Source organism: Wyeomyia smithii, chromosome 2, assembly GCF_029784165.1.
Source record: "Wyeomyia smithii strain HCP4-BCI-WySm-NY-G18 chromosome 2, ASM2978416v1, whole genome shotgun sequence".
Classification (NCBI taxonomy): Eukaryota; Metazoa; Arthropoda; class Insecta; order Diptera; family Culicidae; genus Wyeomyia; species Wyeomyia smithii.
In genome coordinates, this window is record NC_073695.1 from 16,217,901 (window position 1) to 16,240,069 (window position 22,169).

General features: G+C 40.1%; 3 protein-coding genes across 3 annotated transcripts; all 3 read right to left on the bottom strand.

Moving 5' to 3' along the window:
- Window positions 1-3,190: 3,190 nt before the first annotated feature.
- Window positions 3,191-5,508, bottom strand: LOC129722340 (retinol dehydrogenase 12-like). Its single transcript, XM_055675709.1, has 6 exons — window positions 5,063-5,508; window positions 4,735-4,998; window positions 3,737-4,085; window positions 3,614-3,681; window positions 3,438-3,554; window positions 3,191-3,384 (listed from the first exon to the last, which is right to left on the bottom strand). Exons 1-6 carry the CDS (start codon window positions 5,125-5,127, stop codon window positions 3,276-3,278), a joined length of 972 nt encoding a protein of 323 aa, XP_055531684.1. The 5' UTR covers window positions 5,128-5,508; the 3' UTR covers window positions 3,191-3,275.
- Window positions 5,509-7,961: 2,453 nt separating this feature from the next.
- Window positions 7,962-8,828, bottom strand: LOC129725871 (uncharacterized). The gene has a single exon (XM_055682224.1). The coding sequence runs from the start codon at window positions 8,826-8,828 to the stop codon at window positions 7,962-7,964; it is 867 nt and encodes a 288-aa protein (XP_055538199.1).
- A 1,531-nt stretch (window positions 8,829-10,359) lies between these two features.
- On the bottom strand, window positions 10,360-13,563 carry LOC129725877 (uncharacterized). The gene is made up of 3 exons (XM_055682244.1): window positions 13,147-13,563; window positions 12,864-13,047; window positions 10,360-12,788 (listed from the first exon to the last, which is right to left on the bottom strand). The coding sequence occupies exons 1-3, from the start codon at window positions 13,561-13,563 to the stop codon at window positions 10,360-10,362; spliced, it is 3,030 nt and encodes a 1,009-aa protein (XP_055538219.1).
- Between the last annotated feature and the right edge of the window lie 8,606 nt (window positions 13,564-22,169).

Here is a 22,169-nt window from a genome sequence, read left to right on the forward strand (position 1 = left end):
ATTTTAGTAAGTCAATAACTTTATCAAAAACACCTCCTTTTTCATATTCGGCCATCAGTTTTATTAAAGTTGACTCAAAGATTGTTATTTTTGGCAAGAATATTGAAGGGGGTCAATTTTTTATTTTTGCAGGTTAACAGGTTAACAGGTTTTGCAGGTATTTGCTAGGTTACATGCAATATAAATATGATTTAAACTGTCCATTCTTTAGCATAGTGAAGAGAGTCTAGTGCTTGTTTAAAGTCAATGAAATACGTATTTCACGGTTCGTTTTTCTCAAAGTTATGACACAAATTCTAACAGATCACTTGGTTGTTCCAGAAAATTGATCAAATAAACTGAGTTCATGAAACTATACACGTGCGAGGACACAAGGCACAAGTGAAAATGATTTTTTTAAATACACTTTCTATAACTGAAGGTACTTTATTTTTTATTTAGATTTTTTTGTTCGAAAAAGCGTGATAAAAACGAAAAAAAAAGCGTGAGAAAATCGAGCGTGAGCTTGGCGAGTAGAGATTAAAACATCTCTTGAAAAGAAATTTAATTTAATTTAGTCGAAATGCATTTTTGAATAGCATTGAGTTAACTGTCAAAGGTAGCCCTCAGCCGGAGCCAACAAACAACTTTCTGATCGCAATATGAACTATTTTCGCATTTATCAATAAATTCAACTTAAATAATTCATGATTGGGCTCCTTTTACTTCAATATGAGTTCAATTTACATACTAAGATTTTATTGCCGAGAACCCAACAGCTGATAAACTCAGCAAAATGTTCTACAAGTTTTCGGCAGAGTTTTCAAGAACTTCGGCAACATTTCTGTCATTTGTTAAAAACTTTGCCGAGCCCGATCAGCTGTTGGGAAGTTTGCCGAGATAAATTAAATGCGTACACTAATTTGAAAAACTTTTAAAACAATAATTCACCCAACTGTCTGATTAACAGTAGAGTAGTGAGGGGCAAAAGTACGCACGGGGTAAAAGTACGCATTGGTCTTTTCGAAACATACGAGCGAAATAAACTGGAAACAGTGTATGAATTTGCAGTATTACAACGTCAGGTAATCACACATGTAAACACAGAAGATTCCGTTTAAATGGTGCAAAGCTATGAGGAAAATTGTGTTTCAAGCTTTGATCTAATTTTCTTAGTTTTGGGAACTATGATTGACCTATTGAAAAACTACAGAAACTCGAAATCAACAGAACCCAAAAAACTTTTGTATAATTGTGGTTTGTAGTGTGAATTTGTTTTGCCGAAAATATTTTGATATTTGTCATAAAACTCAAACCAGCTGGAAAACTCATTGTGGGGCAAAAGAACGCATAGAGCGTAGGGCAAAAGTACGCACTAAGTGCCATTAACCGTAATAAAAAATAATAATAATAGAAACCATAGAAACAATGAAAAAACAAGTTCAAATACCATCCAATATTTATTCTCGCAACCGGGATGATGCTCACAGATCGGAAAATGGCCAAGAGGCCATTTTGAATTTCAAGATGTCAACTTTAGGTTTCTAGAAAACAACCTAAGATGGTCAAATACCCTCCAATAAGTGTATTTTCGTAACCGAGATGATGTCCAGAGCGTGGAAAACGACATTTTGGATTTCAAGATGACGATTTCCGGTTTCTGGAAAATAATATGGGTATTTTCGGAATCGGGATGATGCTCTGAGACTATTGAATGACACCAGACGTGATTTTGGGTTCCAAGATATCGACTGCCGGTTTCTAGGAAACAACGCAAAATGGTACCCCCAATATGTGTATTGATGGAAATAAAATGATGTTCTGAGACTGGAAATCGACTTCAGACGCCATTTTGAAACTCTAAATGGTGACTTTCGGTTCGTCTGGTGTTGTTTTCAGGTCTCTTGGCATCATTCTGAAACCAAAAGTGTTTGGTATTTGGATGTTTTTCAAAAACCGGAAGTCACCATATTGAAATTTAAAATGGCGCCTGTGGTCGAATCGCGTTCAAAGTAGATTTCTGGTGTCTGCACATCATCCCGATCCGTGAAATACACACATCGGTATTCGGCCATTTTGGGTTGTGTTCTGGAAACCGGAAGTCACCATCTTGGAATTCAAGATGGCATCTGGAATCGTTTTCAGGTCTCTTGACATTATTCCGAATCCGAAATAACTCATATGGGGTGGTATTTGGTGAATTTCCAGAAATACCCATGTCGGGTGGTATTCAATTATTTATGGTTGTTTTGCGGAAACCAGAAGTCGCTATTTTGGAATCTAGTATGGCATCTGGGTCGTATTCGGGTCTCTAGAAGCCTCAGTGGAATCTATTCCGGATGGTCCATTTTCGGGGCATATCACAAAAAAACACTCAAAACCCGGCCTGTGAAAGTAATTTTATGACATTTGAACCTATAATTGTAAGATTCTGTTCAAATATTCATAAAGTTTCTAAGTTTCGGAACATATCCCCAGAAAACTGGATTTCCGGAAATAAGAAAATTGTTTCGGGGCACCGCTCTAACGCAACTAGAAAGAATAAGTGCAAAACTAGCAAAAAAAAAAACAATTAACTTTATTGAGGATAGTAAAATAAATACAATGTTCATACAGTGCGAACGTTTGCCCCGTTAACTGCGTACTTTTGCCCCGCATGCTGGGTAAAAGTTGGCATTTGAGTATTTCTTCAATAAGTGGAATTCTCATGCTACAAACAAAATTCGAAAAACTCTGGTAATACATTTTAAAGACAAAAGGTTCATGTACCGCTTGGAAACAAGACCGAATTTTATAATGATTGTTTGCAAGAGTTCTGTTGTAAAAACAATTAAGTGCGTACTTTTGCCCCTCACTACTCTAGGTATTTGCTTCAAAGGTTGAGCTTTCAAATTACTCTCTCCCCCTCCCCTCAGCACGCAGCTATGAACTGAACAAGTAAAGGTACAATTCTAGTCTGCTTTCGATCAAACAATGCAAATTAGTAAGAGAAAAAAATACACAACCTGCCGTGTTGCCGTGGTTACGCCGTCACTTGTTGACAGACCGCTAGTCGGCGCAAATGGCGGATGACGTTTCACGTGCACGTGAGAACGCTGTCATCGTTCTAAACAGCGTAATCGGATAATAATTGACGAAGAAGTATGTGCCATAAGCCTTGACCGAAGGCGGTGAATGTAATATGAACTCGAAGGTAATTGACACATTGTACTGTTGGCTGTATTTTGTAACGTTTATTAACAACGTAAATGCCTTACACTAATTATAATAAACTGTTATCTGAAACTTGAAAGTTGTTAGGAAGATTTTCCGGCCAATCCGGTCATTTTTTCACTAATATCCCACAACCAGCTGGCAGTTTCGTCGTCCCTGGCTGCTTTACTGGGAACAGTTTCGCGACAGTCACTGAAACAGAAATCTATCTGTCAGAGCTCCCGATTAAGGTAAATTATACTCACGCATAATATTTCCCACTTTGGTTGGCCAATTCTTCATCCAATGCTGTATACAAGGTGGTCTGGGCTCCTGACCGCGGTGTTTTGAAAGCTACTCTCAGGAAAGGCTTTACGAAATTGCTGGTAGAAGGTACTGTATGAATTAGGGCGTCTTACACAAAAGTCTCCTCCATACTTACTGCTCAAAAAGGAAGAAAAATGTTCCCATATGCCGCGGGAGCTCAGTGTTTACAGTTCCTGGGTGAACCTGAATAAAAATAAAAATCTTATTTGATACTTAACATTACTATAACGGAACTCACCGCATAGGTTGTCACTCCGGTGCCTTCCAAGCGTTTGGCCAACTCTCTCGTGAACAGGACATTTGCCAGCTTGCTCTGACAGTAAGCTGTCACTTGGTTGTAGGATTTTTCACTGTTCAAATCACGCTTGTTAATCGATCCGTACTGGTGGGCCAAGCTGGACAGGTTCACGATCCGACTCGGACTGGACGCCTTCAGTCGATCCAGCAGTAAGTTGGTCAGCAGAAAATGACCCAAATGATTGACACCCAGTTGCTGTTCGAAGCCGTCTTTGGTTAGGCCCTTCGGGCAGGCCATCACTCCGGCATTGTTGATCAGAATATCCAAGCGTGTCTCCTCTGCCAAGAAGCTGTAGCGAATGGTTTGTTTAGGGGGTCTAGTTCAGTCAGCCATTAGCAGCACCATCGTAGACTCCGAGGAAATTTTGTGAGTTTGGTTAAACATTGTACAATGATTACATGTTTGTGAATTTTCTTTCCGAAAATTTGTTGCTAGACGTTGATAACGTAGTTTAAAGTTTCCACTGTTTTCCAATCATTGCATTTACTTCAATTTCTAATTAAAGTTGCGAGTTTGTGCTTGTATCAATACACTTAAGTACCGTTAGCATTAATTGAATATCGAAATTAAATCAAAACGCCTGATAAAAATTCAATCAGTCCGTTATGCTCTCTTTTTGTAGATTGTGGCGAGTCCTATGGACTCTTAAATAACGTATCGCTTTTCTTCCGAAAGAAACGTTTACAAGAACACTTTATTAAATCAGACATTCAGCACTTTCCACCAAACAGTAAAATAAAACCAAATTGCAAGTGAAATTCTTATGCTGTTACCGGCAAATTAATAAAGGAATTTAAAAAAAATTGTCTAGATTTTGTTTGAGTATGTAAAGCTTGAACTTCCGATGTCACCCAACTCACAAAGTTTCACTAAATTCTGAGCGGGTGTTGCCAAACAGCACGGACAACTTGTCCACAAATAAACGATAAGAACATTACCCAGCGGCAAATTTTCGCACCGACTCCAGCGACGACAGATCTAACTCGCGAACGTGAACATTACTCGAACCAGTTTCCGCCGCCAGTTCTAGCCGGGCTTGGTTTGCCTTTTCCAGCGAGCGGCAGGCGATGTAAACCTTTCCACCACGTAGCAGCAGCTCTTTGGCCGTTTCCTTACCGATGCCCGTGTTCGCCCCAGTTATCACTATCACTTTCCCGTCGCAGCGCGTTGCCTTACGAAATTGACCGCCCTCGATGAACAATCTGGCGAGCAACGATCGAATAGAGGTTAATTAATTTTACAACGAGAAATGATTCCACTGCGCACCTGAATAATCGGAAACCCACGTAGCCAAGCAGCGAAAAGACGCCGATATAAGCAAGATTAAACATCTTTGGTTTGAGCTCCCCCTGCAGGTGCGTCCTCGGCCAGGTGCAAAGTTAAACTAAGCTATTAAACGATGTTCGTCTTTCAGTACACGTTGAAGGCGCCACTCCACTGTGACGGACAGCAAACTGCTTTAGCTTACTAATTAGTACATGAACTTAGCGCACTATGAAGCTTTGACGGTAAGTAACGATTCGCGATTTTTTGTTGTTGTTGCTATTCCGACTTAATACATCTCCGAGTGAGTGTTCCTCAGCCTGTGGCCTTAGTGTTCTCGTTATCACGACTGAATGAGAATGCAAAACAGTCAAGACAACCGAGAAGGCAGCAGGGCTAGCCGATAGAGCAACATAATCCACAATAAGTTTGTTACGGTAATTCATCGTTTGCGCGAAGAAGCGACACATGGGCACTTTTTTCGAAAGTTTCTCATATTTACTACCAGGCAACGCGTGAAGAGTGTGTCACTGATATATAAATGCGTTAATAACTTTAAGCTTTCCTTTTGATTGAGAATATAATTCCAGGTGCATTCAGCGGGAGGTTTATATTCTGTCGGAGTTCATTGGACATATGGGTTTTTTATGTTTCGTCGTGGCCTGATAAACACTCTAGTAGAGGAAACCGCGCCCAAAAATCATCAAATGTAATCTAAATCACGAAATTTGCCACACTCGAATTATTATATTCTTTATATGATTGTTTGATGGATAGAGCTTTCAGGCCAAATGACCTGCCTCAAGTGCCTCCGATTCGAATGCACATATATATGGCTGGTCACGTGAAATGCGACTTAAGTGTATTAGATTTTACATGCCTGCCGTACCCAGATGAAGATGCTGGAGAATTCACGATAGATTGTACGGATGCTAATCGATAGTAAACTTAATTTCCGTGCTGCAATGTAATCGACACTAATCACAAATCAATAACGATAACAAATTAATATCGATGTATCAAGCTCGTCACAGCACAGTCATAAATACATATGTCCTTAAGATTCTTAATATACATTGGCTCGATAGAAATGACTCAGAAGAGAATATCTTGTCCTTTCATTTTTTAACACATTTTTAACGTGTATTCGAACTTGTTGAACACCCTGTAAATGAAAGAAAAGTTGAAGAAGATCAAAAAAATCAAAATTTTCCGCCGAAAAAGGTACTCAGTGTCCATAATGAAATCCTTCCGGTGGAACAGCTTCTGTATCGCTGATTTTCCTGTTCAGGCGATGTACACTACACGGTACAGTATAAATTGTCTAATGAAATATTATCGTTCTTCACTATTTTAGAATGATTTTCATTTCTGATATCTAAGTTTAACATCAATACAATTGTGAAGACGGAAAGAATGATAACCATCACTACGCGATGGGTGTTGATGTTTATCCGGGTGGTGTTCACTGATTGTTTATTATCATGAACTAGTTGAACGTTCCCGGCGATGCTCGGGATCAAAGGTTTTAAATTTAAGAATCATTTTTTATAGTTCATTACTGCTTCAGCACAACTTACTTAAAATACTTCAATATTTAGAGAACAGAACACACATAAACTGGAAGTCGCCATATCGGATTTCCAAACGACGTATGGAGTTCCACTTTCGGAATTATTGAAATGGTTGGCCAAATACCACTTTAGGTTATTTTTCTTAAGCCGGAAGCCGCCGTTTTGGATAATGTTGTGTGGAGTCATCCCAGTTTCGAATATACCTATACTGGGTGATATTCAGACTGTTTGACAATCGTTTACAGTAAAACCTCTTTTTAGGAAATTCGAGTAAGTAAGAAGAATTGAGCATGACCATTCATGCTTATTTCTCCTCTATAATGAAATCTAAAAAGATGCTTGTGATTTTTTTTCAAAACGAAAATGTTTGTTGGTGTCCAAGGAACACGTCTGAGAAGAAGTGAATGTTTTCTGATAACTAACAATTGTGCTTTAATCCACAAAATTTTATAGAAAACAAAAAATGACTTTCAATGCCTAAATCGCCTCTTAATCTATGTTCAAACCGATGAAATGGGACCTTTCCTCCAGCTAAATGTTCCAAGATCTAGTTTGGGTAAAGGTAAAAAAGTAAATCGAATCCCGTAATGTGTTACTATTAACAAATCTACGAATACATCAGAAATGTAAATTTTTTATGCTCGACTCGCACTGATTCAAAACATGGATTTTTCTTCAAAAAAATATTTGGAAATATTGAAGACACAACGAAAATTTTATTGAAAGAAAAATCACATGTCATCGTTTTGAATTTTTATTTAGATGCGACTTGAGCTTATGCTTAAAAAGTCAAAGTTTTGCATGTATTATATGTTTTAAAAAAAAATCACAGAGAGAATTTTAAGGTGTTTCTTTGCATGCAGAAAATCATCTTCAAATTGCTTCGAACATACGTAGTTTTTTGAGTAATATGTCAGCTTTTAGCAATAAGATACGTGTTATTTTTTCTCAAATATCTATCCTGAACATTAACTAACATTTTATTGGAAAACAATCACATATCATAGCTTTGAATTTTCATTTGCAGGCAAATGAATGTTCATGATTTTGCACGTTTTACTTAGTTTTGTGAATAATATCTACTGTTGCTTCGACCCTTCGGTTCGGAGAAATGATTCCACACAGTAAAGGTTTTCCCAATAACTCGAAATTTAGTTTCTCAACAACAGACTCACGTTACAAACTACAGTCCGGCTTTCCTGTCTAAAGGGATGACACAAATTTGACGCTAACAAACAGCCTCTAAGCGTTCCAGATGAAATTCCACTTCTTGACTTCTCAACTGCACGCTAACGATTCTACTGCCTATTGTTTTATTCTATCACTGGCTATCGTGCCGTTTCGTGGCTAATCTTGCGCCCCTTCGCAACTGGAGTTTGGATGGACCCCCCCTTCGCAACTGGGTGTACATTCAACATACCCTCGCCCGTAAACCCTGTCACTGCTGCACTCGGCGGCAGTACTGGTTTACTCTGCTCCATCTCCACTTCCAAGACTGCCAGCCTTGACACTGGCCGAAGTTTCTCGCCTCTACTAGTCCTTACGGAAGCAGAACGAATTCTTCCATCAGTACCAGCTAGCACCTTCGTCACTATTCCTCGCTTCTCTCCATCAGCAACAAATACTAAATCCCCGATCGCCACGTTTCTCTGGTCTACAAACCATTTTGATCGTTTGTTCAATGTCGGCAGGTACTCATGCTGCCAACGCTCCCAAAAACCGTCTGCTAGCTGTTGAGCTTTACTGTAGCTACTCCGCAGCGTCTCAGGTAAGCTTTCCGGGTTCCTCGATGGCAAACATTCTACCGATGAACGGCCACGCAAGAAGTGATTCGGTGTCAATGCCTCTTTATCTTCCTTAACATTAGTCGACACATAAGTGATTGGTCGAGAGTTAATTAAGTTTTCAGCTTCAATCAAAGCTGTATGCAATACCTCATCCGTCAGCTTCTGCCCGTCAATAAAGATATCCATCGCTTCCTTTACTGAGCGTACCATCCTCTCCCACGCGCCTCCCATGTGTGGCGCCGAAGGGGGGTTGAATGACCATCGAGTTTTCGCTCCAGTGAATGTGTCGGCGCATGCAATATTGATTTCTTTCAACAACTCTCTATTGGCTCCGACAAAATTCGTGCCATTGTTAGAAAAGATCTCTATTGGGCTGCCACGCCGTTTTACAATTCTTCTAATCGCCATTTTGCACGACTCCGTTGTTAAGCTGTACGCCACCTCCAGATGCACGGCACGAACGGTTAAACACGTGAAAAGTGCAACCCATCGTTTTTCCTTCCTTCGCCCTACACTCACTTCTATCGGGCCGAAATATCAATTCCTACGTTCGAAAACGGATCGAGTCTTGCCGCTAAACGCTGTCCTGGTAGTGGTGCCATTCTGGGTACAGTAGGTTTCGATTTGCGAACCTTACACCACATGCACTCACGCATTACTTGATCGACTAACGCGCGTACGCATGGAATATAGTAGCGCTGCCGAAGCTCATTGACAACTGTTTCTCTACTACCATGGCCATATTGTCGATGGTAATGCATGACCAACTTCCTTGTTGCAGCGTGATTCCAGGCAACGATATGTGATGCAACAGCACACTTGCGCGAAGTTCTTCCGTGTTTTCCACCATGGAACGTTTCTGTTTTGGCTACTTTGATTCATCTTGATACAGAAATTCTGGTCCCAGGAACCATCGACTACGCGACTTTATCTCTGTTTCCTTACCCCACTTTGTAAAATCATCTGCGGGATTTTCTTTTGTTCCTACCCATCGCCACTCTTCAGGGTTTGTTAAGCTCAGGATCTTACCTATCCGGTGCGCTACGAATGGTTTAAACTTTCGTTGATCGGATTTAACCCACGACACCACAGTGTCTGAATCGCACCACAGATACCGTTTTGAAATTGGGAAGGAATGACCTTCACAAATTGTCTTCACCAAACTTGCGCCGCGAGTAGCTGCTTCTAATTCCATGCGTGGTGTAGAAAGATACTCCAATGGTGCTACTTTCGCCTTTGCCTCCACGAACGCGCAGTGAACGACCCCCGCTTGTTCAAATCTAAAATAGGCAACACATCCGTAGGCTGCCTCTCCAGCATCAGTGAATACATGCAACTGCACCGACTCATATGCAGTCGAACTCAGTCCACCAAGATAACATCGCGGAACTTTAATCGCTTCAATTAGATAGAATAACCGCGTCCACTGTATCCACCTTTCGTAATGAGGTTTCGTGACCTTGTCGTCCCAACCTATGCCGCTACGCCACAAGTCCTGCATGAAAATTCGACCTTGTATCAGGAGCGGTGCCAAGAATTGTTTCGGATCGAATATGCTCGCAATACATTTTAGCACTATCCGTTTCGTGGGCCAAGCACCCTCTTGAATATATGGCTGGAGGTCCGACCGAATCGCTGTCGAGAATATAAAATTATCGCCTTTAGGGTCCCATAACATCCCTAAGACCCGTTCCGTCTCACTCGATTTGTTCGCTTCTAGTGGCTTCAGCTCATTTCTCGACTTTCCTAGCGCCTCTAGAAACTTTTCAGAGTTACTGACCCAGTTTCGTATCTCGAAACCTCAATTCGCGTGCACTTTCCTAACTTCTTTCGCCAGCTTGACCGCCTTTGCTTCAGTTTCAGTGCTGTCGAAGTAGTCGTCAACGTAGTGTTTTCGAACGATCGCATTTGCAGCTTCCGGATACACCTCAGAATGCTCTCACGCATTCAAATTTTTAACGTACTGGGCAGAGCACGGCGAGCAGCTTGCACCAAAGATTACAACATCCATAACGTAGATTTGTACATCTCCATCGGGGCCTGGGAGCAGAAAACGCTGAGCTTGTTGATCTTTCGAACGAATCTTCACTTGGTGATACATTTCTCTGATGTCACCTCCGAACGCGATATGTTTCTCACGAAACCCATTTATCACCGTTGGCAATGAGGTTACCATATCTGGCCCTCTCAACAGGCAATCATTAAGCGAGACTCCGTGAGCTTTCGCTGCTGCGTCCCACACTAATCGTACCTTGTCTGGCTTCTTCTGATGTACCACATAGTTCAGTGGCAGATACCACTCCTTTCCCCGCGGTGTCTCTTCTAATTCGCGCTTGGTGATACGATGAGCGTAACCTTTCGTGACATACTCTTCCAGCTGGTTTTCCAAATTTTCTCGCACTCCGGGGTTACGGTTTATCCGAGCTTCCAAACTACGCAAGCGTTTCATAGCCATATCGAAGCTTTCTGGAAGACACACATCATCTCTCCTCCAGAGTAGTCCAGTTTCAAACCGTTCTCCATTTCTCTTTGTTGTAGTTTCCAGGATTTCACGCGCTCTACGATCTTCGTTGGACTCTAACCGAATTGCCGGATTTCCGACTTCCTCCAAATCATACTGTTGCTTCAAGGCTTCGTCTAGCCTTTGATCTGCTATACTGCACTTCTCACACATGCATCGACGATGACCCAGGAAGTTCACGCTACTGGAGACACTCGGTCTCGGCCCGTACACCATCCAGCCAAGATTGCAACGAACTGCTACAGGCTCACCAGAATCTCCATGTCGGGATTCCAGTGGAGCGATCAAATGAGCATTGTCGATTCCAATTAGCACTTTTGGTGCAGCTATTTTGTAACTGGGAAGTCGTATGTCCTTCAAATAATCAAACCGCTGTTTCAGCTCTCTGGCATCTACCTGTTGTACTGGTAAATCCAATCTTGACACAGTACGAACTTCCGACAAGTCATAGCGATATGGTGAATCTTTGGCTGAAATTTCTAATTTCACCTTTTTCGACTGATTCTCCGTACGTTGCACACCATTCGTCCAGCACATCTGCAGGGGTTCCACTGGTCCATCTGCTCCCAACAATTCGACCACTTCACTATCTACCATAGTTATGGATGATCCTTCGTCGATCAAAGCGGGAACGTCAACCGCCTTCCTACCGTGGTGCAGCGTTACTGGAGCCATTCTGAACAGTACTGCACGACCCTTCTCCCGATGACTGTTACACTGCGCTCGGATTTGCGCAGCACTTCCACTCGAATGTAGCAAAGTGTTATGCTGCTCAAGACAACCATCTTCTTTACAGCGCATTCTAATCCGACAAGATCTCTGTCCGTGGTCGTACAGACAAAGTGGACACAGGTTCAATCGCTTTACAGTTTTCCACCGCTCTTCAACGCTCTGCTTCAAGAATTCCTGACAGCTTCTTCCATAGTGCCCCGGTTTCTGACAGACTGAACAGTTATATTCTCGTTGTCGCTGCTGATTTGACGACTTTTGCTCTAACCCTTTTTTAGCTTCCTTTTGGTTTCGCTGACTCTCTTGGTTTCCCACATCTGTGGCGTGAACGAAGGCCTTCAACTTCGGCTTCTCTTTCCCTTTCACCTTTCCATCTAAATCAGTCTTTTCAAATGTTGCCTCCAACGCCTTTTCCACGAGACCTTCCATAAACGCCCCAAACGGCTCCAAATCCACCGTTTTAGCGCGGCGCTTATAGTCTACCCACTCCATGGCATAATACGTTGGCAGTTTTTGAACTAGACTCTGCATTAGAATCGGATTCTTAAGATGGTCAACTAATCCAGCCGCTTTAAGGTGCTGACTAAATTCTTCAACAGCACTACCGAATTCAATTACGCTCTCCAAGCTCTCCGAGCTTGGTCCATCTAGCTGTTGAATCCGCTTAGCCAACCTAGTCGACAAAATTTCCGGGTTGCCGAATCTTTTCCGTAGCTTCTCTATAATCAATGGGACGTTCTCTGGCAAAAGTAGGCGATTTCGAACAGTCTCCAACGCTCTACCCCTCAAGGCTTCTTGCAACCGAACCAGGTTCTCAGCATTGGTAAATCCACATGACTGATTTGCATGCTCGTAGGCGCTAATAAATACCGGCCACTCTTCGGCTGCACCGTAAAACTTGGGCAAGGTTCTTGGAAACACTTGTCGAGACGCTATTTTAAGCCGAGTTGGTCCCTCCACCTTAATTTCATCATCAGAGTCTTTCTCGCCCATCGAAGACTCCAGGTTATCATCGTCTTTTTCAAATGACGGACGTCCATTCTTCGAGGAACGTTTCGAACTTTTCGTCGTGTGTTTCTTGCTTGCTGATGTCGAACTCTTGCTGTTATTCAGTTCATCTAGAAGTTTTAGAAATCGGTCATACTAATCCTGATTGCTGTCCTCGGTATGTTGTTTCCGTGGAACAATTTTACCCGCATTTGGATTCCTTGTAGATCGCTTCTCTGGCAGCACCGTCCCGAGACTGCATATCGATCCATCTACATCTTCACCTGCTGTGTCCGAATCATCTTCGGCAATCTGGTTGATCGTCTTTTCTAACTGCAACCTTTTTTTCCAGCGCTTCCTTCCGCCTAACAATCCGCTTTCGCTGCAGCTCTAGAATTCAAAGTTGATTTTCCTCTTCGAGCTCGCAAACGTTAGTGGTTGACTTTGACTATTTCGCAACTTCTCTATCAAACCAGTTAATGCTTTTACCCTATCGTCTACCTTTTCGTGTATTTCACGTCGAGGTTCATTATCATTCGAAATTTGCTCATCCTGCTCTGATTCGCTACAGCCACTATTATCCTGTGCTCTTTCTCTACTAATGCGAAGAGATTTTGACGCTTTTTCCTTACTTGCTATTTCACCGACCTCTTTATTAGTACCACCTTCGGCCGGCTGATGTTCGATCACTACCGGGTGAATTTTTGTCTTTCCTGGTGCGCCCAATGACTGACGGGCTGAGCTATCCTCTCCGATGCACGTCGTACAGAACCAGACTTCCTCCGCAATAGAATCATCGACACCGGCGCATCCGAAATGGTACCATTCCTCACATCTTTCGCACTGAACACTGCCGTCGCATTGCTCATCACCGTCACAGCACGGGTACTTGTAGGTTGTTTCCATAATCAAAGTAAATTTCGAGAATGTTGCGTCGACCCTCCGGTTCGGAGAAATGATTCCACACAGTAAAGGTTTTCCCAATAACTCGAAATCTAGTTTCTCAACAACAGACTCACGTTACAAACTACAGTCCGGCTTTCCTGTCTGAAGGGATGACACAAATTTGACGCTAACAAACAGCCTCTATGCGTTCCAGATGAAATTCCACTTCTTGACTTCTCAACTGCACGCTAACGATTCTACTGCCTATTGTTTTATTCTATCACCGGCTATCGTGCCGTTTCGTGGCTAATCTTGCGCCCCTTCGCAACTGGAGTTTGGATGGACCCCCCCCTTCGCAACTGGGTGTACATTCAACAATCTACATTTTCAGTAATCAGCAACCTAACATTTCTTCTCAAAAGCCATTCCAGCATCTTCATCTAAGTTTAACATCAATACAATTGTGAAGACGGAAAGAATGATAACCATCACTACGCGATGGGTGTTGATGTTTATCCGGGTGGTGTTCACTGATTGTTTATTATCATGAACTAGTTGAACGTTCCCGGCGATGCTCGGGATCAAAGGTTTTAAATTCATTACTGCTTTAGCACAACTTACTTAAAATACTTCAATATTTAGAGAACAGAACACACATAAGCTGGAAGTCGCCATATCGGATTTCCAAACGACGTATGGAGTTCCACTTTCGGAATTATTGAAATGGTTGGCCAAATACCACTTTAGGTTATTTTTCTTAAGCCGGAAGCCGCCGTTTTGGATAATGTTGTGTGGAGTCATCCCAGTTTCGAATATACCTATACTGGGTGATATTCAGGCTGTTTGACAATCGTTTACAGTAAAACCTCTTTTTAGGAAATTCGAGTAGGTAAGAAGAATTGAGCATGACCATTCATGCTTATTTCTCCTCTATAATGAAATCTAAAGAGATGCTTGTGATTTTTTTCAAAACGAAAATGTTTGTTGGTGTCCAAGGAACACGTCTGAGAGGAAGTGAAGGTTTTCTGATAACTAACAATTGTGCTTTAATCCACAAAATTATATAGAAAATAAAATATGACTTTCAATGCTTAAGTCGCCTCTTAATCTATGTTCAAACCAATGAAATGGGACCTTTCCTCCAGCTAAATGTTCCAAGATCTAGTTTGGGTAAAGGTAAAAAAGTAAATCGAATCCCGTAATGTGTTACTATTCACAAATCTACGAATACATCAGAAATGTAAATTTTTTATGCTCGACTCGCACTGATTCAAAACATGGATTTTTCTTCAAAAAAAAATATTTGGAAATATTGAAGAAACAACGAAAATTTTATTGAAAGAAAAATCACATGTCATCGTTTTGAATTTTTATTTAGATGCGACTTGAGCTTATGCTTAAAAAGTCAAAGTTTTGCATGTATTATATGTTTTAAAAAAAAAATCACAGAGAGAATTTTAAGGTGTTTCTTTGCATGCAGAAAATCATCTTCAAAAATGCTTCGAACATACGTAGTTTTTTGAGTAATATGTCAGCTTTTAGCAATAAGATACGTGTTATTTTTTCTCAAATATCTTTCCTGAACATTAACTAACATTTTTTTGGAAAACAATCACATATCATAGCTATGAATTTTCATTTGCAGGCAAATGAATATTCATGATTTTGCACGTTTTACTTAGTTTTGTGAATAATATCTACATTTTCAGTAGTCAGATACCCAACATTTCTCCTCAAATGCCATTCCTGAACATGAACGAACAATTCATTTAAAAAAAATCACATGTCATCGCTTTGAATTATGTTTTAGAGACAAATTAAGCCTAAAAATCTTGGTTTTGCATTTTTCACGTAGGTTTATTAAAATTATTTAAATTTCAAATGATCAGGTACTTAATTTTATTTATTTTTCCTTAATTTCATCTTAAAAAAAATCACAGATCATAGATTCGAATTTTGATTTAGAGGCAAATTCAGTATGAAAAGTCATGTTTTCGCATGTTTCACGTAGTTTGGTGATTATTATCTCGAATTGTAGTAATCAAATACCTGTTATTTTTACTCGAATGTTTTTCTTGAACATCAACGAACTTTTTAATGAAAAAAAATCACATGTCTTCTCTTTGAGTTTTGATTTGGAGACGAATTGAGCATAAAAAGTCACAATTTTGCATGTCTTACGTAGTTTTGTGAATAATATTTCAAGTTTTAGTAATTAGCTATTAATTATTTATCCTTGAATGTCTTTCCTGAACATTAACAAACATTTTAATGAAAAAAGGATCTCATGTCATCGCTCTGAATTTTGGTTTAGAAGTAAATTTAGCACAAAAAGTCACAGTTTTGCATGTTTTACGTAATTTTGTGAATAAATCTCAAGTTTTAGTAATCAGATACTAATTTTTTTTCTCGAATGTCTTTCCTTAACATTACATACATATTAACGCATAAAAAACCACATGTCATTGCTTTGAATTTTGATTTAGACGCAAATTCAGCTTAAAAAGTCATAATTTTGCTTTTTTCCCGTAGTTTTGTGAATAATATCTCAAATTTTAGTAATCAGCTATTATTTATTCTTCCTCAAATGTCTTTCTTGAACATTAACAATCATTTTAATGAAAAAAGAATCTCATGTCATCGCTCCGAATTTTGATTTAGAGGTAAATTCAGAATAAAAAGTTACAATTTTGCATGTTTTACGTAGTTTTGTGAATGATATCTCAAGTTTTAGTAATCAGATACTAATTATTTTTCCTCAAATGTCTTTCCTGAACATTAACAAACATTTTCATGAAAAAAGAATCACATGTCATCGCTTTGAATTTTGTTTTAGAGGTAAATTCAACTTGAAAAGTCATAATTTTGTGAATAATATCTCAAATTGTAGTAATCAGATACTAATTATTTTTCACCAAATGTCTTTCCTGAACATCAGCGAACATTTTCCGGTTAAAAAACCTTTATGTCACCGCTTATTTTTCTGATTTAAAACGATTTCAAATGATGATGATTACTGTACACCACAGAGACGGAGGGAATAATATCAATAAGATCAAGCGTTACGGAATTCCATTTTTATATAGTAGAGAAGAAGAAGATGTCAACGTTTGCATGAATAATAAATTATCGACAAATGGAAGGCTAAAATCACCGCTTTTGAATATCTTAAAAGCGAATATCCTCAGCACTGATTATTATTTTTTGATCTTCATTCAACTTTTCTTTAATTTCGCACCCTAAAATTATTATTTTCCGCATATGGCGGATCATGATTGCTGCAAATGCGAAAAAATCTGAGAGGAGAAAAATAACTGAGTTATACAAGGTGAGGCTGTTAAATTACCGGGAATATTGCTGTAACCTTCCAGCACGACAATTTCAGCGTGTTCGTATACTTCGTACAGTTCTGGACTCATAGAGTTCTCCAAGCGAAAACACACGAACACTACGACACGGCCCGCTTTACACTGTATACTGAAATTTGTGAGAGTGTGAATCAAACTCAGTAGATTTTTATTCTCTCTTTTCGATGATAGTTCTCACAGGTGACAAAAAATTCTTACAGCTAACAAAGAAAAATCGAATACATCGCACTAATACAAACGCGCCTGGAGAACTCTATGCGCCTGCACTGTTCCCCATTTTCTAGCTTGTTACCAAGTATTGATCGCAGAATTTTACGTTTGAAGACCCCAAACGCTCACCGATCGGCCTTCCTCCCACGTCCACGATTCGTAACCGTAGAGCTCCATCGGGAGGATCAGCCTCCTGTAGACGCAATGTCAATAAAATCTTCGATATCGACAATTTCATGAACTTCTACTTGTGCATTTTTTCAACGGAGAAAAAGTTGAAACTTCGACCGACGTTGCCAAAAGAAACGCGCAGAGTTTGCCGAAGAAAAAGAGCGTATTCACGAAGCGGCCGAAGTAAATGGCTACGAAGAAGGATTCGTGAATAAAATCCTCCAAAAACACCGACGCAAACGACATAGACAAATGTCAACAACGCTGCAACCGGAACGAGAAGAAATGAAGAGAGTCAGCCTGCCGTTCTACCCCAAAGTTACCAACCCGATCAAAGCAACACTGAAACGGCAAGTACTTCAGGTTGTACATAAAAGTGATAACACATTACGTGATTCACTGTGCAATGAAGGACAAGGTTCCTCCAGAAGAGAATTCAGGCATTTACAGGATTCCTTCGCAAAAATTGCCCTTCAGTGTACATTGGACAAACTCGCCGTAAGGTTAAAGTGCGCTTGAAAGAACACAAAGCTGCCGTTGAGAACGGAGAAACTAGTGAATCAAGTGTAGCTGCTCGTGCAACGATTTGCAACCACGTGATCGATTGGAAAGGAGCGAAACTAAATTCGTTTTTACGGCAGGGCTATACCGTCCCGGACTACATTTTGCAGCTGAAAAAAAAAAACACTTTTCGAGCAGTTGCAATGGTGTGCGAAATACCAGAGGTAGCTGTCACCTTGTTTTGTTTTGGGCATTATCGCCATTGTCTTTTGGTCGCGTTTGTGGTACTATACGGATTCGGACGATGATGATTCCAAACGCTTAAAAAGTTCCTCCATTTCGCAAATGTTTTGACAAAATAAAATCCTACCTGATGTTTGACACGCGAAGAACGATAATCAAAGTAAACCGATTTTGCCACTTTTTTTTTTTGACACATACGTGTGCATGTGTTGGTGTCTTCAAAACTGCACTCTGTTTCTTTCGCGGACTGTCCGGGACAAAAAAGGGTACCGTGGCATGGGGTGAAATTGATCACCTGAAAATTCGTGATAAAAAATACTAATCAAACGATATTGCTCTTACAACACTAGGCAATGTTAACGTGTCCTTGAACGCAACTTTTGCATGATTCACATACCTGTCAAAGTTAAACCTTGCATGCCCAGTGCAATTTTTCATATTTTCGAGAAATTCTTCTAACTCAGTCATAACTCAATCAAATTTGATCGGACAAGTTTCCAAATAACAAAAAAAAAGTATTGAATTTACTTAAAGTAATCTTAGTTGAGGGTTAATTACGTTAAATTTGGAGAAGTGAGTAAAGTTCGATAAAATTTGATGTGTTAACGCCGTTATTATCACTCATTATTAATATTTGAACAAAAACCTGTTTTTTAAATTATTTAAAATCCCTGCATCCATCCATCAGAGCGGGGGCCTAGTGTGGTTGGTAACGTCTCCGCCAATCACGCTCGACGCCTGGGTTCGAATCCCACCGCCGACATAGGTGTCGATGGTTGTGAGGTGGCGTGATCCACTCACAACCACCCAACTGGTCTAGATTCAATCCTAGCCGACACCGGGAGATTTTCTGAGGCGAAAAATCTCTGGGATCACGCCTTCCATCGCATGAGGAAGTAAAGCCGTTGGCGCCGGTCCGTTAATAAACGGGTCGTGAGTTAGGGTCCTGGGTGTGGAGTCGCCTCCCTGGGCGTCGGTGATTGGCCACAACAGTGGCGGAACTAGACCGACGGAAAATAAGCGAGAATAAAAAAAAATAAAGCTCGATAAAAGCTCAAAAAACGTAATTTTCAACAATGATCATTCCATACCATTAAAGAAATACTGATGAATTCACAGGAAACCACAAAGATTTTAATTCTAGAGCTAGTTTTTGAGTTTTTGCAACAGACCGAATTGAAATCGGTCTAACGACGATCAAATAAGAGCAAATTTAGCAACAAGCAGGTCGTGAACCAAAATAAACAAATTTTAACCTTAAATATCGTTATTTTCGTTTCCAAACTAGCTGTGAATCATATTTTTCAGTACAGAAATCATTATTTATCTTTGGCATATCGAAAAAAAAGCACATTGCCAGAAGAATGTATGGATTTCAATGGTGATCAATTCCACCTCAATTTACCTCATAGTACCTTATAGAATTATCGAATTTATTTAATGAAGTAGACAATAGAAATTTCACCAATAGCCATAGAGGTTTGCTGGAGCACATACCAGTACTTGTTTTAAAATTATACTATTTCGGGAAAAATGTACATGAAACTATTTAATTGGAAATTGTTATAAAAATTAATCAATTTCACCCCGTTCCACGGTAGTCCGGGATAGTCCGGAAAATGAAAAAAAAAAACAGTGATAGGACAAAGTGTAGTCCGCGGGGTAGCTACACCGTAAAAACGAAAACGACATAATAAAAAACGTTAGAAAAGCATCTCAATTGAGTGCATGGGAGTCGTACGTCTGCTTATTCGAACTGACGAAACTGAGAGTGCAGTAAATCCCTTCTCTCTCCGAACGCCCACAGCGTACGGAGATGGAAAAACAACTAGTCTGGACAAAGTCCCGAAGATGGGCGGTAGCAGCCCGAAACCGGTCGACTAAAAGGTAAATTTTAATGCGTTTTTTATGTTGTAAGAACAATAAGTGTTGTTTGTCTGGTCTCGCGCCGCGTCGGGTAATGTTAATCTGTTTTGTTAGGAAACCATATTCAAGCGTAATCTGCCACAACTCGTCGCGTCTTACTGAACCGTACGTCGCCTTGAAGTCTCTAAATGTGCGATGTGTCTGCAACCTGTGTTCTTAAAATTCTATCTTATCTGGTTTGTTGTCTGGTATCACCCAGCTGGTCTCGAGGTACGATGCTGGCCTAACAAGCCAGTCGTCGTAGGTTCGAGTCTCGGCTCGGGAGGTACTGTTAGTGTCAGTAGGATCGTAGCGCTAGCTCCGTAATTGTCCTGTACACTTAACAGTCGGCTGCGAAGTGTATAGTAAACCAGAAGGTCGAATTCCGATACGGAATGTAGCACCAAGGCTTTGATTTGCTCTGCTGGTTTGTTGTAGATCGTCCCGCTCGAAAACCGCACTGGGATTCACCAGGTTTCCTGCAACGGCTTCAGTAATGCGGAAGAGAATTTTATATGAGCAGCTGAGTGCGAATCTTGCCTATTACGAGTTAGCGATATGAACTGACGTTTGGTCCCAGAAAAGGCCGCACATCAATGGCATCTTTTTTCTGAAAGGTGGCTGGGAACTCTGCTAACACCGTAAAACGGGGTAACATCGATCATTTTTTTTCACTTTTTCGTGAGTATTTATATATTTTACAACTGAGTTTCATATTTTTAGAATCAGTACTGGCATCCTTAGAACTTGAGAAGTTAGTTTTTAAAGCCCTTCGGAAACCTTGAACATTAAAAACATTTGTTTTTCGTCGTTGTTTCAATTTTCCTTATTTGGAGTAACTTTGATCAGTTTCAGTTTTAAATAGTTTTGAAACCTTTTTGAACTAAAAATGTTAGATAATGCTTTGATAACATGTTTAGAAACGCTTCCCGGATTGACATCACGTTCTCCTTGGCTGTTTTTACTGCGGAGGTCCTGTTTATATGTAATTTTACCTTTCGATGATGAAAAACGTAAACGTTGGTCGCGAAATGTGGCAGAAATATTTTGTAAGTCAGCAATCGTTGTAAAATGTTTGTGTTCAGAAAACGTATGTTGATCATATATGCAAGACCTTTCCAACAACAGAAGTATCAATAGGCCAGCTCTAGCCTCTTACGTTCTATGCTCTAGCCAAGACAACATCCGCAAACTTTGACACCTTCTGCTCTTTAACGTCCTGAAGAACTTCGAATTTATGATGCGCGGTGAAATACTGGAGCCCCGGAAGTCTGCTTTTACACATGTCTCCTCATCCATAACGAAGCAATTCTATTCTATTCTGCCGTTCATTGCGATTCGGCGCCTTCAGAACTTTGCAGGTGTACCTTCACGTTTTTTCGCTCCTTAAAAAAAAAATTTACTCAAATGCGGTTTTGTAGCCACATCTCTAGCGGAACTGATCGGATGTTCCATTATTCCCATATCCCATCTCAGCCCATATATTCACCTTATACAACACCACTTTTTATTTTAATCACTAAACAAAATCACTCACTACTATACTAAGAATACTTAAATACTTCAAATTTCCAAAAACAACCTTCAATTAGCAGAAATATATGAGATGAATTTTTGCAAATACTAAATTTCAACTGTATATATTTTCATCTGTTATCACTGCGTTGAAGATAATCAAAATTTGCCAAATCAGTGTCTGTTAATACCAAAAGTCATACTGAAAATGTTGAATTATTCCGACATAATTGACATAAATCGACAGCACTGCAGTGATTACCTAGGTTACCAATTTTGCACGTAAACAAGTACAGCGGACACCTAGGTAACATACTGAGACGGTTTCCGACTACGTTCATCCATAAAAGTGTAATTCATTCATGATTAACAGTGTGACGAATATGGGGGCGTCGTGAGATGAATAATTGAGTCGTGATTTAGGTTTTGAGATGAATATGGAAGCGTTGTGAAAAATGGTTTGTTTCTCAAAATTCAGGATGAATCTAGCTAAGTTTACTGAATTTCCAATGCTGGGCGATTCCACAAAAGCATGTAAGGGTAATTTGGTTATTTGTTCAATGATTCGTGAATATCTGCTTAATGAGATGAACAATGGAACAAATACCCTACTCGCATGTGATCCTTTACACTACACGGAGATCCATTTTGGCCACTTTTTTTCTTCCAGTCGATGGTCGAACGCTCGTTGCACCGATTTAAAACGCGGATTGC

Coding starts and splice junctions, on each gene's coding strand:
- LOC129722340 (XM_055675709.1), bottom strand. CDS start 5,127: ATGTTTAATCTTGCTTATATCGGCGTCTTTTCGCTGCTTGGCTACGTG. Junction 4,086..4,734: donor GTGCGAAAATTTGCCGCTGG/GTAATGTTCTTA, acceptor CATTCGCTACAG/CTTCTTGGCAGAGGAGACAC. Junction 3,682..3,736: donor CCGGAGTGACAACCTATGCG/GTGAGTTCCGTT, acceptor ATTTTTATTCAG/GTTCACCCAGGAACTGTAAA.
- LOC129725871 (XM_055682224.1), bottom strand. CDS start 8,828: ATGGCGATTAGAAGAATTGTAAAACGGCGTGGCAGCCCAATAGAGATC.
- LOC129725877 (XM_055682244.1), bottom strand. CDS start 13,563: ATGGAAACAACCTACAAGTACCCGTGCTGTGACGGTGATGAGCAATGC. Junction 13,048..13,146: donor ACGAAAAGGTAGACGATAGG/GTAAAAGCATTA, acceptor TTTGAATTCTAG/AGCTGCAGCGAAAGCGGATT. Junction 12,789..12,863: donor TACAAGGAATCCAAATGCGG/GTAAAATTGTTC, acceptor TAAAACTTCTAG/ATGAACTGAATAACAGCAAG.